The sequence below is a fragment of the Agelaius tricolor genome, unplaced genomic scaffold (genome assembly GCF_023055355.1).
Source record: "Agelaius tricolor isolate 1412-34295 unplaced genomic scaffold, bAgeTri1.0.p SCAF_2, whole genome shotgun sequence".
NCBI lineage: Eukaryota > Metazoa > Chordata > Aves > Passeriformes > Icteridae > Agelaius > Agelaius tricolor.
In genome coordinates, this window is record NW_027269262.1 from 76,012,988 (window position 1) to 76,030,366 (window position 17,379).

Below are 17,379 nucleotides of genomic sequence, written 5' to 3' on the forward strand. Positions count from 1 at the left end.
AAGGTTTGCCCATCATTTCCTCTGTACTGGGATAAGCCACAGACTGTACATAAGCAGTGCCGTCAGTATGTGCCAGTTGGATATGAGGTGCACCATCTGTAGATGCAAATGACAATTAAAAAAAGACATATTCAAATGACTGTGCATGCAAAGAGGCAATACTGGAGAAATTGGACCAAGATTTCTGTATTTCTCATAGAGGTAAAAATGTGTTACATGCCATACTCCTGTAAGAGCTGTGAGGAAATAAAACTTCTGAATGTAAGGCAAATTCTCTTTTTTCATTGTTAAGATCTAATACGTTTTGAGGTTGGAGAAGGCAGCATATCTCCTAACAAAGTGGCTAGTACAGAATGTAAAAAAAGAGAATTGAAATAATGAGGGCTTTTTCCTCCTTCTACATGCAAATTGTCTCATATTCCAATTTATTTCAGTACAAATTTATTCTTGCATATGCTAATACATGGCATTGTAAAAAGAAAAAATATTTAAATGCATTATAAAACATATGGAAACATACAGATTATGTGATCTTTAGTAAAATCTATCTTAATGATGAAGGCACCATTTAGCATGCACTCTGGAACTGCGCTCCTTCATTTATTTATGAGTTCCTGTAGACAAAGAAAGTATCTTCCAAAAATAGGAATACCATATTTTCAAGGCATACTGTGTATTTTATTTTTGAAACTAGTAAATGTCAAACAGTATTCATACACAGTATTGACACATTAATGTTTTCATTCAACAGTGAAGATACCTTTCCTTGTTACATTATATATTTATGACACAGAGCTGTCAAATAAATTATGTCAAAGCAGCTACAGCCAGACCTTGTGACACTTGAATCATAGAATCAGGGCAAATAACCTTTAAAATGAAAGACATATGACAAGAATTAGAAACATTTAATTTGCATAAATGTAATGTTAACAGTCTTTTCCTTATTACATATTTTATGCCTAATTTTTAATTGCCTTTATACTCATTCTTTAACATCAGTTTGCTCTCTCTTTTTTTCCTCATTGCTTGCTTTGTTTTGGAATGTGTGAAACAAATTCTATAAGAGCATATGATCAGATCACCATTTTAATATACTCTGGTTATCAAATCTTAAATGTTGAGAAAAAGTCTTTACTCACATGATATACTATTTAAAATGTAGAATAAGTTCCTAAAAATAACTAAAAATTCCTAAACACATCAAGTAAATATATAATCTCTGATAACTTTGGACCACCTCTGCAAAAAAACCCGTTGTATTTAAGTTCTCCTATGAAGTGCAGAATACACCAAATCTGCAGAATTTAAGCACTGATTTGCAAAAGCTTGGTGACTCATACACACTGAATTTTGCAATATAAAATCTGAGCATGTAAGTATACATACAGGAAGCAAAATGAATGGTTAGATTTTCAGAATTGCTTACCAAGAGTAGTAAACTCATTAGTTTCATTACTTGAAACCTGTTTGCAAATGAGAGACTTCCTCAAGCCTGTGCTGGCAGGTGCTGTCTCTCTCTTGCTTTAGAAATCACTGAGGACAGAGAAACTCCACAGTTTGCTCTTACTGCTAACACTGCATAAGCTCACAGATGTAACCACACTTGATAAAACCTTGCATTATTCTGAAAAGTCCCTAGGGATGTTCAAGCAAACAAAGCTGAAGGTACAAAGATGAATGTCTGCAGCAGCAGGGCACAAATAAGTAAACCCCTTTATTGTTCCTGACTGTAATTCCCAACTCCATTGGGATAGTGTGGCCAGGCCTGCCCAGCCATAAGGACACAGAGACTTTGTGCAGGCTATTTGCTACAGAATGAGTTTGGCTTCCTTGGCCCTTCTGGATCAGAAGAATAAGTATGGTTTATTGTAATTATGATATTCTTTTATAGTAACAGCAGTTGGACTAGATGATCCCATTGGTTACCTTCCAATGTTACTCTATTTAATTTTATTCCATTCCAGCGAAGCTAACTGTGATGTTTTAGGTTGAGCTTCCATGTATTTACATAATAATTCTGAGAGACAGATGAAAGCCAGTGGACAATCTATATAAAAAAGCATTGAGAGAAGGGTAGAAATTGATAGTGGGGATTTCCTCCAAAGCTTAATCCAGAAGTCTTAAGGTGTTTCCTTAAATCTCCACCAAAGAATTAAGCCGTTGTCAGTTGAGTCTGTCAGTGGCACAAACACACCATCAATAGGGATTTGCAAAGAGCAACTCGGGGAGGACATGAAGCAACTCCCATCGCACCAGCAGACCAGCCATGACCTGGCAGTCCACGAGGTCTGATGGCAATGGCCTCCTGGCCATTTGAAAACAGGCAAGGTGCAGTCACAGGTTTTAGTAAACATCAGTAGCTCAGAAGGGTGGGTGGGGGAGAAATGGAAACTGTGTCAGTGGTTTGTAATTTGAAATTTTTTCTTCCAAGTCAATGGTGAAAAAGAAATGACGCTCCATCCCTCACTGCCCATAGCTGTATAGAGCAGTTCTATTTTGACAGAGCTTAAACTCAGTACAGGTATTGTAGAAGAAATTGAAAGAGCAGCTATCTTCACATGCCCCTTAAACACTGTTCTGCTGAGAAACAACTATCCTAAGTGATGCCACTTGCCAGACAGGGAATATAATTAACAATGCATACTCTCAGAAACAGAAAGTTATTTAGACTAATTATATATAGCAAAATAGATTACAGAAGTATTACACCAAATCCCAGTGTTGGAAGGTTGGAGCTAATGGGAGATAAATGTTCATCCCTAAACCAGCCATTAAACTGATCAAAAATTATTTCTATTGAAATCAATAAAAATTAGAAGCTATTTTGATAAGCACTACAAAATTGATTATTAAATGCAGAAGGTTTCTTAAAAGGCTAATACTACAAGGAATTTTAAAAGCATCTGTGTTGTTCCATTTACAAGATCATTCAGAATAAAAGTGAAAGTCTCCGGAAAAGTGATGTTATCTTTGCTAAAGACCCTATTTTTTACAATTTCATTAATCAACTAATCTATAAATTTTCAGAAAAAACATTCAGCTGACAAAGAACAAATGCTGAACCTAGTAGAAAAGATACCATTTATTCATTTATTCAGTTTGCAGTTAAGTAGAAATCTCCATTCAGCTGTGACATAAAATTGATGCTTCTGCGATTAAAGTACATTGTAAATAGTTTCTAAAGTGTTAATAAATTACTAAAACTGTTTCAAGAAATTATTAATCAAATGTTATAGCCTGTTACTGAGTCCAGTGATGTAATGAGCCATTTGCAGTCAACTATAGCATCTGAAATTAATGTGATTGGGACAATATACAGAATTTATTTCTCCTGCATATAATGAGTTTCTCACTTATCAGCTTTTTGCATAGTAATTACCAAAGCAGTCTCAAAAGAACTTGTACAGAACATTTCTAGTCCTCTGTGGGACAAAGGAGGGAATAACCACAAGAGTCACTCATAATTGAAAGGGCAAGAAACCCCATGGCTCTCTCCCATTATCAACTACTAGTGTGGAGTGACCAAGACTTGAGGAAAAGCATATTAATGTCTTAACTATGCAGAGATGCAGAAGTCACTCCATGAGCCACTTCATCTCCTGCAGGCGTCAGCTTTGGGCTGAGAGGGCAGGGAGGGTCCAGACAAGCATACAGATGTAACTGCTGCTGAAAATAGAATGCTTAGAGTTAGATTTTGCCTATATGTGTCAGCTGCACAAAGCCTCCTTGTACTTCCCTCCTCTCTGTAATGTATGATGGCTGTTACAGCTGTGCCATATTCATTATACCTATAGCTTCCATAGATTTTTTAAGCTGGTGAAAAAACCAAAATCCCCTACTTCTTTTCTCATTTGTTGATTCCTTTTTGCTCAACTCACATTTTACTGCTGGTGTTCACATAAGGGAACAAAGGTAAGAGGAGAAAAATCATACATAGAATCATAGAATGGCCTAGGTTTTAAAGGCCGCCAAAGATCACCTGGTTCCATCACCCTGCCATGTGCAGGGACACCTTCCACTAGAACAAGCTGCTAAAAGCTCCATCCAGCCTCACTTTGGACACTTCCAGAGTCAGGGCATCCATAAGTTCTCTGGGCAAACTGTTCCAGTGCCTCAGCATTGTCACAGTGAAGAATTTTTCTAATTATCTAATATTTTTCTAATATCTAGTCTAAGCCTACTGTCTTCCAGTTTTAAGCCATTCCCCTTGTCCTATCACTACATGCTCTTGCAAATAGTCTCTCTCCATGTTTCTTGTAGGCTCCCTTCAGGTACTGGAAGGCCTTAATATGTTGCCAAATAACATGATAGCTGTGTGATAGTATGATCTAATACAATTGCTGACAACCCATAAATACAAACCAAATATTCAACCTGTGAGTTCCACCACCCGCTTTGTGTGCTCACACACAGTATACTGCACATCACACCAGGATTGTGGCTGAAGTGTGGCACACACCTCATGTGTCACTACCGTCACCTTTCAGCTGCCTCAGCTGAAGATTTCAACACCAAACAAATCACAGCTCAAAGTGGAAATGCAGACTGGAAAAAATGTGGAAAAATGCTGGAAAAAAGAATAATTTTGGAAAAATATTACCAATTTTTCCTCTTCAGACTGAGCTAAAGAATACCTGTGGCTTTGAAGATGTAGCAAACCATAATAGCACAAGACAACAAATACAGAGGGAGGCAATCCAGTGTTCTTAGTCAACATGTATGTGCCTTTTCTGCATAGACTTGTGAGTTCTCTCACTCATCTGAGCATGCATTAAAAAGCATACAAAACCAATACAAAAAGTGAAAGCATATGATAGCTGTGATACGATGCTGTTACTGCAAATGGCTGTCTTGAACAGAGGAAAGAGTAAGTAAAGCCATTAGAAAATGTATGCATTGGTATATGCCTTGCTGCAGATACTGTATCAATTATAATAAACTCTTTTAAAAATTCATGTCTCTATTCCATACACAAAACTACAGATGCATATTACAACTAATGTTACAATAGAAGATACTAAATGAATGCACCTAACTGGTAAACACAGTACCTCGTGTCTGCTTTCTAATAATTTGTATCTAAACGTATATAAAAATATTTTATAAAACCACTATAAAATTGCATAAAAATTCTCTGAGTGATCACAGCTGAAAGATTTTCTCTCTGAAAGGTAGATCTGTCATTACTGAATGTACTAAATATATATGGTATACAAAAGATCATCTGTGAGATCCACTGGAGAAAAAAGTGACGGAGAAGCCATGTTGTAGTTCATTTTGAATATGAGCAGATGAAACTTGCTATGCTCAATGGGTGGGCATCACACTTCACTCTGTTCACTGAACTTGCTGTAATTCTAAAATGAGAGAAACAGAACAAGAAAAGTATTATAATGTTTTCCTAGAATATAATGTAAAATTAGGATATGAAGGAGTGCTAGCTTGAAAACGCCACTAATATTTTAAAAAGTTATTTGTGATTAAAAAAAGTTATTTAAGATTAACTGCATAAAGTAATAGGCAAGTATCCTACCAATTTATAAAAATGAGAACAACACATTTTCATAGGAGCATGTAGATAAGAATGTCTTTTCTGAACAGCAGCAGAGATGAAAATGGACCACAAAGCCCTCTTACCTCTACCTTTCTGACAGTAAAAGACTATTTCCTGCTATATGGTGAAGCTGAAATGTGAATCAGAACAAATCACTTTCTCTTAGTCTCCAACTCCTTCCTCATATTTTTTTCTATCCTATTCTGCCTATTCTGTCATGTTAACACTGAAGAGCCCTACTGACCTCAGCACCTTAAAAAGGCACAGGAGGAGTACATAGACTGGTAGCTACAGTGTGCTGCTGCTATTGCAGTCACCCTGCCTTTTCACTCCTGTCCACCTTATCTTCAGGGGTTGAACACAATGAATACATAAAAATCCCTGAAGCACATACTGTTAATATTCTGAAGAAGCACCAGCAGTATATGTACACTGTTCATGATTACATTTAAAATTTGAGTTTGCATGTAAGCCTTTCAGACTAAACTGCTAAGCCACTATGCAGAGGTTTGACTTGCCTAGCAGCTCTGATAGAAACGAGCAATCAGTTCCTTAAAAAGTGCACTTTGAGTTTTAACTCCCCCTTTTCATCATGAACATTTGTCCTGGCCTATCCATGTTTCACTTCCATAAAATGGGAATGCTGGTACATAACTATCCTACGAGAATGTTAGGAAAGTTAATAATGTCAATATAAAAAGCAGACATTTTATAACACACCAATCATTCTAATCCATCTAATCAGACCCAGACAAAATATACAATAGCCAACCCCATTATTTTTGCCCTGCAGTTACCATTTCAATAAATTATTTTTTGTAGGACAACATAATGAAAAATGTTGAAAAGCACTGAAAAGAACATGTTTTTCTGGTCAATTCACTAGACCAACTATGCCAATTCACCTTAATCTGGATAAATCAATGGAAAGTGGTTTTGTCCATAGGCAAGTCTGATTTAATTAGTTAAATACAAAGTGAAGAACAAAAGACAAACGACCAAACCGCAGACCATGATGAGTTTAATGTCTCTTGGAGAAGGCTCTGAGCCAAGCTCTAGCCAAGTTTGAATCATAAATAAAACCATGGGAAAGCACACTGCTTTTAATGGACACTCACTTGCACTTCCATGATAGTGGAAATGGATCACATAGTTCAAGAGGATAGTCCAGGTTTACAATCTTTTTAAAAAGGAATGCAGGAATCATTAAACAAGTAAATAGATGCTCAAGCCTCCCTTCTCCCTCTTGCTGTCTGTTCTACCTCATGCAATTCCCCTCTTTCCACCTGTGAGCCAACACAGCGAGGTACAATGCAGGGCAGAGACAAGATTTCTAACTCAAACCAAACCAGCTGGGGATACAGAACCATTTCAGTCAGATCAGTGCTCTGATGTGTGAAGAGCTTCAAGCATCCCAGGCTGAGAAACAGGAGTGTTGTTTCAGTAATGCAGAACTGGCTGTGAGTTAATTTGTCTCACTGAGAGGCTGTGTTAGGTGTTTCTAGATGACATAAATCTTTCCAGTGGAGAATGAGCCCAGATTAAAGCACCACAACACAGCACCTCTGGATCTATCATAGAAGATGGAGATGTTGTTGCAAAAGGAGATGTGGTGATGGGAAGATAGTGCTAGCAGCAAAAAATGGAAAACTGCATTCCTCAGCCTGAGGACTAGTTGTAGATTACAGTCAGATAAAAGATTTCTACATAAAAGGTTCACTGGGTAAATAAGACTTTCCCAGACTTTAACAAATTGCTGTGAGCATCCAAGAAGCCCTCCAGGCTTCACCTACTCCTGCTTGTAAGTCTTACCCTGTGAATCTGAATGGCATCAATTGCTGAAGAAATAGATTCAAAAAATACAGGATTTTCAGAGTCAAGATTTCCACCATACTGCATTGCTTTTATCAAGGAGCCTGCAGTAAAACAAACACATGAGCACTGAGAAGGTAGTGAAGATATATAAATGATCATGTTAAATTTTTACTGTAAACTGATACTTGCCTTTGCAGTGTGCTAGCAACACATCGATGTATCTGTTTTTACAGTCCACGTAAATCTATATTTGAAAACAGGAAATTAAAAAAAAAACCTGTTTAAAATACCAACAGAGAAGAAAGTTCACAAAAAGCCCATATTCAAGGTAGGCAGAGCCCGGAGTGCTGCTGCAGCAGCTGTACTGCCAGCAGCCACCAGAGCGAGCCCTTCTATAATGCAAACATCACCAAACCACATTTATTTCTTGCCACTGCTTCACAGTACTCTACAGCTCTGCTGAGAATTAAAACGGAATTTGAGTAATAATTTTGCAATTTCTGACTGCATTTTTTAGGGGTATTACTTCCATTTCTCTTTTTTCAGCGTGTTTTCCCATGTCCTTACCAAATGTTTACTTCCGGTCCACAAAGACAGGACTCAGACCTAGGAAACTTTGAGACTTATATCAAAAAAGCACCATAGCTATCATGCTGCATTGAGCAGTAAGTTGTTCTTTATTATTTCTTTGAAAGTGTTCAACTCCCCAGAGAAAAAATATTAATAAGATAGAAAACAAAACCAAACCAAAACAAAACAACAAAAAAGTGAAAATAACTCTAAAAGCAGAGTAGGGCATTTTCCTGCCAAATGAGGAATATCCAAAGCAGTTACTGCTTCAAAAAAATGTTTAAATAATCCATGTGAAGTAGAAAAATTCTGGGAGGAGATTCAGTGAGAACCCCATCAGAATATTCTATTTTTAAAACAAAGCAAAAATCTTACTCAGTTCAAAAATCCTCCATCTCTGACATCAGTGATGATATTTTGGGAAGGAGTGTAACAAGGGCATGTTGAGTGAGGTCGTTTTGGTAGGAGGAGGAGTAACTTGGTTTTGGACCAACCGTTTGTCCAGAGGCTGCACTACCAACCTGTGCACTTCACAGCCCATGCCAGACTTACCTCTCTCAAATTTGTCAAACACTTCTTTGACATAATTTGTAATTTGGAGGTCTCTAAGACCTTTTGAAAATCAGTTTCACAAATTTTTAAACTAATACAATATTGGATGCCCAATATTTCAAACGGATATTAGACTATCAGTGACTATTGTTCAACAATTAACAGTCCTACATGATTTGAGTTCAGACCAGAGCAATCCAGGTCAGTTTCTATCTCTGATGAACTCTTCCCAGTACGAAAGGATAGGAAAAGTACTAATAGTTAATAGTCACTCCCACTAACCTTATTTTTCCAGGTTTTTTTTCATTATATCCTTGCCTGTATGTGTAGTTTTAATTTAAAACATTTTAAGGCAGCACTTACTTCACTGTGCAATCACTGCAGTAAATTGAGAAAATTGTTCGGGCAACAAGAGATCTGGGCCAAGACCCAAGTTCAAATCTAGCCCTTTATCTTACTCAGAAAAATTATGCAAACCAAGTCTTTCATACCCACTTAACTCTGTACTCACTACACAACTTTTAAACTCCAGATCTGATGGAAGCGTAAGAAACAGCTTTGAACATAATTTTTTATCCATTATATAGAACTACTTGTTATGTGAAACTATAGACTCATAAACTTGTTTCGATTGGAAAGGACCTTTAAGATCATCAAGTCCAAGCACTGACTTGGCATTGCCACTAATCAAGTCCACCACTAACCCATGTCTTTCCATCCACTCTGCCCCGCCTGTGGCACCACCTGGGGTTGTTGTGACCCGAGTGCAGGACCCAGCACTTTGCCTTGTTGAACCTCCCACAACTGGCCTTGGTCCATTGATCCAGCCTGCAGAGCCTTCCTGCCCTCCAGCAGATCAACACTCCCACCCAGCTTGGTCTCTTCTGCAAACTGACTGATGGTGCACTCGATCCCCTTGTCCAAATCATCCCCAAAAATATTAAACAGGACTGGCCCCAAGGGAGCGCCAATTGTGGCCAGCCACCATCTGGACGTAGTTCCATTCACCACAGTAACCAGTGAATGCTGGGTTTATTCTTCTGGGAGCATCTTGGAACTCCTGCACTGCCTGAACCCAGTCTGCAACATGTGTTGCCCACAGGAGAAAGGATGGAGATCATGTTTTGACCTCTGGCTTAGCAAACAGTAGAATATACAAATAAAATCACAGAATTAGAGCTGAAATTTTAAAGCAGTAAATTTACTCATCCCTACAACTGATGTGGCAGGGTCAAATATGACGAAAAACCAACTTACAAAAAAGGGAAGAGTTCCAAAACTCCTCTTCATTACATATAGATACATAGATTTTTCTCTGTTAACCAATAGAATATTAGATTAGCATAGATTTGCTCTGTTACCCAATAGAAATATTTTAATGTAATTTTTTTTATATAAACACAGTACAATTCAATGCCAAGTCTGTGTTCATCTTTTCTATGGTTGAAAGATTTATCCAGTGACATAGGTGGAGTGACTAGTAGTTGGCCCAAATAACTCATATGTATAATTATAACATCTACAGATTGTTTCTAGTGTCATGAATACCTGAAGAAGCACGGAGACTCCAGTGTAGTCAAAGAAATTCAGTCCACTGCAGTCTAATATCAAAACATGTCGCTCACTGTGACATGGCTGCACCAACTCACCTACACATTTGATAAATGAAAACCTTTAATTAAAAGGAGAATACTCAAGAAATGGGTATAAGAATGATGATAGCTCAACAAAATAAGCCCAAACTATCACAATAAAATTGTCATTGCTATGTTCTGGGGTATCAGGAAAGCAAGTGCCATATTTTAGAAGAACAAATGAAGAACCTTTAAGGCAATGCAAAGTGATGACAGACAGAATATATTAATGGAGATGTTTTAGGCAGCAATAGTGTCTCAAGAATTAAGCAGCTGCTTCTTCAAACTTGATTTTCTCATTGAGTTGGCTTCTTTGGAAGATTTTTCATGGTATAGACAGACAATTTATCTTTTTTTTTTTAAGTTCTGATATGACACTGAATTCCATAGGCCCTAAACACCTGCCTATGGCTTAACTTAATATTCACCCATAAGGAAGAAATAGATGTAAAGTGGAGTAATTAATTTTCCTAAGGTTTTACTATACTGGTTGTTGATTGGGTAATTTTTTAATACACAACTACACATTCATGCTGGAGAAGAAAATTGTGTTGGCAAGATTTGCAAAGTTCTTATACTCATTCTTCAACCTCAGGCCATCTTGTGTTTAATCAAAACATACTCTGTTCTAAATGCATCCTGAGCTAGCACATAGATAAATGATTCCTGGCTTTCATAAAGTGAAACCTAGAAAATACTGCACATCTTATTTACATTGTTCTGTGAACAAATGTTTGTTCATAATGCTCGCAACTGAAAAAAAAATATGAAGGAAAGGAATTCTGATTGTAAAGATGAGTTAAGCTGAATGGCTTTGGCAGAGCAGAGGTAAAGATTTTAAACTATTGAGGAGACTTGGAATCTCCCCATGATGTAAATTTATAATGGTGGTAATTCCTTTCCAACAGTAGTCTGAGAGCAAAGACTTTTGGAGTTGCATGTCCAGATATTTACTGTCTCTGTTCTGTGCAACGTACATGAAAAGATACATACAAACAAAAAGATAGGATTTTAGAGGGAACCTCCTGAAAATTACTGTGATAGAAACACAGAAGGGGTTCATGTGATCTCCCAGGCTCAGTGTAATAATTCTCTGCTGCATCCTGAATTGCAGTAGAGGCTGCCTGGCCTCTAAATGGGGGGATAGGTAAAGACCTGCACCCTCTTTGGATCAGTGGCATGAGCCAGAACAGCTGTTTCACTTGGTGCTGATACAGACAGTATTCCCCATAGGGAGAAAGGAAAGATTCTGATGAAGGCATACATTTTTTTCCATGTTTTCCTGGACAACTGCCATAAGGCTTAAGGATTGTGTCCTTATGCTCCCATCCTTGAAAATTTAAGCTCCACATTTTGCTTTTCTTTTTAAATGGATTTTTCTTTTTTCTCTGTTTGTTGTTGAAAAGACCCCATGAAGAATCACCATAGACTGGTTGATATAAGTAATGACAGCATTTAAGTCCTCAAGGCAGGTCTTAGGCATTCAGAAAAGAGGTCTTGTGCTTTCTGTCACTTTTGTATATGAGAAACCAGTTCATCCTCAAGATGATTGAAATATGTACTGGTAAGATCTCAAACATAATATTTTACAATATAGTCAATAAAATACAATATAATCTTCAATAACCATTTTCGAAGGTTGTTATACTACAGCAAAGCACTCTGTCACCCCCAAGTTAACTAAACAATGTAGTACCATAAAAATGTCCTGAGTCTAGTTAACAAATGCAAACATTCAGATAACAGCCCCCAAATCAGGTTTTCTACTGTGGCTTTAATGCTTATAAGTGTTTTAAATAAACACTGTTTTAATTCTACCCACAATGAAGTCATCTGTATAAAGTATCCACTGCAAAAGGTTGCTGCAGCTCTCCCATGGGAATGTATGTGCTCTGGTTTGATTTAAGTGCTACAAAATGTGGAAAGAGTGGGGTTTCCAGCTTAATCCTTAATTGAAAGAAAACCTCTAGGGGTTTTTATTATATATTGTATTGATATACTGTATAATATTGGTGGTTATCGTGTCACTAACAATTCAGTTGACATTTTCTGAGATTTTCTCCTATGTGGCTTTAAAGAAGAACCTTTAACATGGTTCTAATCTTATTTTTACTTTTTCATACTAATATACTCTGCATGCAAAAAACCCCCAAGACCAGAGCTTAGCAAAACAATCTCTTCAGCCTGGTCTGAAGATGAGTCCAGGCAACAATATGGGAAGGGTTTCCCCCACTATGTACCTGTCTCTTTACACACACACTCATTCCAGTGCAATAAGCAGGGACACAGAATCAGAGGATGGTCTGGTTTGGAAGGGACCTTAAATCATCTAGTTCCAACCTTCCACTCCTTAAAAAAGGCACTTTCTAGGGGTTCCCTGATTTTGAAATCTTAGAAAGTCTGTCAAAACCAGAATGAGTTACAGGACTTATTAGGGCAAGGTTAGCATAATTTAAGACTGTTTAGCGTTCATGCTTCATTGAATGTTTAGTCTAACTGAAAATATTTATTTCCACAAAACTTGTGTGCACCTAGAAATATATAGAAAAATGTGGAACTATTTTGCACACTTACATCCATCTTGGTTTTAACACCATTTGTAGATAATAAACTCACCATGGCAACTTCCATTGGAAAATGAACAGAGCAATGTGTTCTGCTCACACTGAAATAAAAGCAGCAAATTATTAACATACCAAGGAAAACCAGTCCATTGCACAGTAAAGAGAGAAAATCAATGCAATACATAAGAATTCTGTTTCTCAGTACTAAAGTTGACTCATTCTCTCCATTATCATGTCCTATGCAATAACCTGTTGGATGTATAATATTTTCTGCTATAACTTTAGAAGAATAGTGAGATACATACTCAAACTGATATTTGCATTTTTTTTTAGCTGGCTCAACCTCTTTCAAGCTTAGATTCACTAGAAAGCATATTTTGGACACAATGCTTTTGGGGAAGCAGGAGGTGGTTAAGAAGTGGCCAAAAGATGGGAAAAATGTTCTTGGCAAGAAAAAAATCTTGGCAGTGATTTTATAAGATTAACTTTTGATTTATTTTCTACTTGCTGCAATCTCATCTGCTATGCTAATATTTTAGTAAGAACATTTTTGACGTGTAAATTATTAAAAAATTACATTTATCTGGATAATTTTTTATAATGGTTATTTCAATATGTAAGTTCTCAGTAGAAACATGAGTTAAAACCAGACACAAAGCAGAGAAACAAAAGTGAAACTGCATTTTTTTTCACACCCATTATGTGCTGCAGAAAGACATTTACTCAACAACAACAAAAAATTTTAAAAAAAGGCACAGTGTTTCAGGCAGCTGTACTGCTGAGTACCTTACAGAAGAAACAAAGGATAAAATCTCCTTTATAAGTAACGTACAAATTAACTTATTAAATTGACTCAAATTAATTCCATGCAAATCCTAATTTCTCTCTGTTTGGAGGCTTTTTATCATACTAATCCAAATCAGTCAGCCTAGCAAAACCAAGGGAAAAAAGCACCACATTTTCTGAATTTCCACCCATCTAAGTACATACGGGTAGCACAACTCTTTGTCAAGGAACAGCAGAGGTGGGAGACACATGTTGCTGTCTTAACAACCCATCTAAGACACAGCTTGGATTTTCTCAGCCCAATTTGCCAAACTGGATGAAATTGTCTACAGTAAGCATTGTATCATATTGGAATGTCTTCATGGCACTGATAGAAAAATGATAATTTATCTTTTCCCTTTTAGGAAGTGTTGCAGGAAGTTGCAGTAGTTATGTGCAGATGAACTTGGAAAATACTATACTTACAGGGATATTCTCCAAAAATGTGATATACCTAATTTGTATACTCTTATTTTTCTAAAACAATCACTGCAAAAGAGGAAAAAGAAGCAATACCATTGAGAAAAAAGGTAGCCACTTTCTTCCTAATGCTCCCCAAATTATTTATAGTTAGAAATGAAGTGTCCATCTCTCAGGGACTTATCTCCAGGAAAAAAAAAAATCACATTTTATTCAAGCATATTTGTAACTACTCATTGTCTTTCTAAAGTCTCAGCCTTATATCAGCTGAGATTATGTAAGTTCTTCTAGAAATTTTTGAGTTTTGGATAAGTACTTTAATGTGTCTTACAGGATCACATGCAGAAATCAAAGAGATATTATTTTCAAGTAATAATACGAAAATAGTCCATATTGAATCTGATTAAGATTAGAATTAGCTTTATCCTAAATGAATAATTTCTAATGTTGCTTTTTTATACCTGTTTCAGTATCTGATTGCATTCTCTAAGAAATGCAAAGAAAGCAAACACAATCTTCAAGCCAGTCATGGTGATTACTGAAGCGTAAAGCACATCCCACCTTGTTTACAATATCACATACCTGGCTGCTCATGCCATCCTTCTGGATTATCTTTAACAGGTCAGCGTGAAATTTTCTGGCATTCAAAAAGACTAACGGGCTGTTGACTGAAACTATTTTTACCTGTTTTTGTGATTCCTGGGGAATGAAATAAACATAATGCTGAAAAGTTCCTCTTGGATTTAGAGAACAAACCCCGGACTCATTTCTTTAAAAAAACTGAAAATACCTGAGAATTAACCTAGGAGGAGCTTTGGATTGTGAGAATAGATAATTCTATTGATCAGCCTTCACACATAACTGAAGAATGGAAACACAAGTAATATATAATGAAAATTATCTATAATATTATTTAGCATGAAAACAAGCATACACATTATGAGGCATAATACTAAGAACTATTAGCTAACAATTATAATAGCATTATTTCAGTTGGTGTGATCCCCAAGCATAGGCAAGATAACATTTGCAGACAGGGAATATATTTTATTAGACAAATGCATCTTGCAAAAAGTACACAAGGATTTAGGGCAAACACTGCAGGTGGTCTGGGGAAAGCTGGCAATATTCATCTTGCTCATCTGAAGATGACCTTATTACAGAGACAGTTCTCCATGAAAATATTTAATGGATACAGATCAACCTTGAGTGGCACATTTAAAGCTTTACCAGCATATTTCTACAACCAACACAATAATCTTCACAAGAACTCTTCATTGCCCTTGAGTTATTATTCACTAAATAAACTACAACCAGCTTACCAGCACCTTCAGTCAGACTGTGCAGCTCAAAACATAAATGTTACACAGCAGAACAATTTTGGAAAGACACCAGATAATGTTCCGAAACCCCCAGGTACAAGAGGGAGACATTTTGCACAAAACAAGTGCTATTTCTCTCAAGGTGTACATATAAAACATCTTCAAAAGCCAGTAAGAAAATTAATATTTATATATAAATATATTGGACAGCAGTAAGACATGCTTAAAGACTGGTTTGGTAGGGGAACTTCTGTAGAAGCTGCTTCTACTGAACTCCCAATCTTCCACAGGTTGTGTGACAATGGAAGCAAAAATCAAGAATTTTCAAGAGAAAAAGGTCAAAAAATACTCTCTTTCTTCCTAACAAAAATCATGTAACAAGGTCACAGTCAAACACAAGTAAGTGGAGCTGACACGGACCATTTTTTAGGTAGTTAAAAATTGTTTGGGATTGCATTGAAGATATGCAGTTTTCCCAACAGACTTTCAAGCAAAACAGAAATGGAACCACAAACCACATAAACTATCTCCTTATTATAGACTGCTATTCAGACTTCTGGGAATGAGATGATCTCTCAGACACCACCACAGTGACCATGAAATAAAGGAAACATTTCAAACATCCCAACAGAGGCAAAGAACCCCAGACTATGTGTAGGGACTTTGCGCAATTTACCTATGGATGTGATTGCAGAAAATACCACAAATGAGTTTTGCCACAGTCAGATACATGGCAAAACTCAACTGGCAGTTAAAATGTATCTGTTTGTATGGAATAGAGCTCTAAACTAAGGGCAAAACAAAGCATGGTATATGCTTGAATGGAGAAATGCTCTGACATCCCACAGATTCCCACAAAAATGATGCTATAGACAGCTTGGTGTAGAGACAAGTGGACACAGTGCCATGGCAAAGTAGAAGATAAAAGATAAGAAAAAAGGAAGACTGATGTGCAAAGATCAAATCCTGTGATGATCAAGCTTCCATAAGCACAAAGTCCAAAACTTGAAAGGCTCAAATCATAAGGCCAGATCAAGCAAATGGCAGACTTGGGTATAATTTTCGTCCTGAATGGACAAGGTCAACTGTGCCTAAATTTGACCAGCCAGTTATTCCTCGCTCTGGTTTGACTCTTTGTTGACAAGAACTGTTCAGAAAACAACAGAACTTCCTCTTTGTTTTGTCCTTGCTAAGAAAGCAGGAAATTTATCTCAGGTGTCTGTTCCTGCCACCCCTCGGAAGGCCCGGGGCGATTGCCCTGCGCACTCTGCGCAGCACTGCCTCTGCTCGGGTGCGAGTTCAGTGCCAGCAAATGCCTGGGATGAAATGTGTTTCACATAACTTTCTAAATACCCTTTGATTTTTTCCACATTAAAGTGTCTTTTCTCTTATTGATGAAATAACCCCTATAAATCCTTAATGGCAGGGTAGATCATTAAGCTTGCATATTTTCATGCTTAAAAGTCCTGTTGTTTATGTCTAATCAGTTACTTGCCAGGGAAACTTGGATCAGTCTAACATTCATACATTAAAAATTACCCTAAATGCCTGCTGCAACCCAGTGACTCTAAATTCAATTAAAGGCATATTTTCCTTCTTTTTTTTGTGTAATAGCTCTTGAGCAATTTGCTTCTCTAACATAATGTTATTTTCCCCACTGTCTGCAGACACTAGTTTGTTATTAGGTTACTGGCATTAATCTTACTGAATTAGGGGGGAAAAAAGCAGGGGACCAGCTTTTTAAGCTTAAAAAAAAAAATGTATAGGAATTTGTACAAAGTGCTTCATGGACCGATATGAAAAACAGCAGGCAAATCAAATTTTTGTTACCCATCTCTGACAAAGTTACTCCAACATTTTTATTAAGAATGAAAAGTGATATAATAATTGACAGCTGATCCAGCCTCAACAACAATGTTTTTCATTCACATTTCAGAGTCCTCCCCATTCTTATGTACCTTTCACATTCCAACGTTTCTCAGCATGCCAAAACAGTAAATTCCCTTGAGCCCTTGGAAGTTCAGATTTTTAGCCTAAGACAGCTCTGATGGAAGACATTTGCCAGAAATAATAAATTCTTTAAAGAAGATCTGCTTAATGGTGAAGCACTAACTGCTGAG

The 17,379-nt window shown here is 36.9% G+C and overlaps 1 protein-coding gene across 1 annotated transcript in view; it reads right to left on the reverse strand.

Moving 5' to 3' along the window:
• Positions 1–656: 656 nt before the first annotated feature.
• Positions 657–17,379, reverse strand: part of SLC26A7 (solute carrier family 26 member 7) — a 70,287-nt gene continuing 53,564 nt past the window's right edge. The window contains exons 13-18 of the mRNA XM_071421617.1: positions 14,520–14,636; positions 12,745–12,793; positions 10,043–10,143; positions 7,562–7,616; positions 7,370–7,473; positions 657–5,360 (exon numbers count right to left, since the gene is read on the reverse strand). Coding sequence (XP_071277718.1) covers positions 5,325–5,360; positions 7,370–7,473; positions 7,562–7,616; positions 10,043–10,143; positions 12,745–12,793; positions 14,520–14,636 — 462 coding nt within the window. The 3' untranslated portion in view covers positions 657–5,324. The remainder of the gene's footprint in view (positions 5,361–7,369; positions 7,474–7,561; positions 7,617–10,042; positions 10,144–12,744; positions 12,794–14,519; positions 14,637–17,379) is intronic.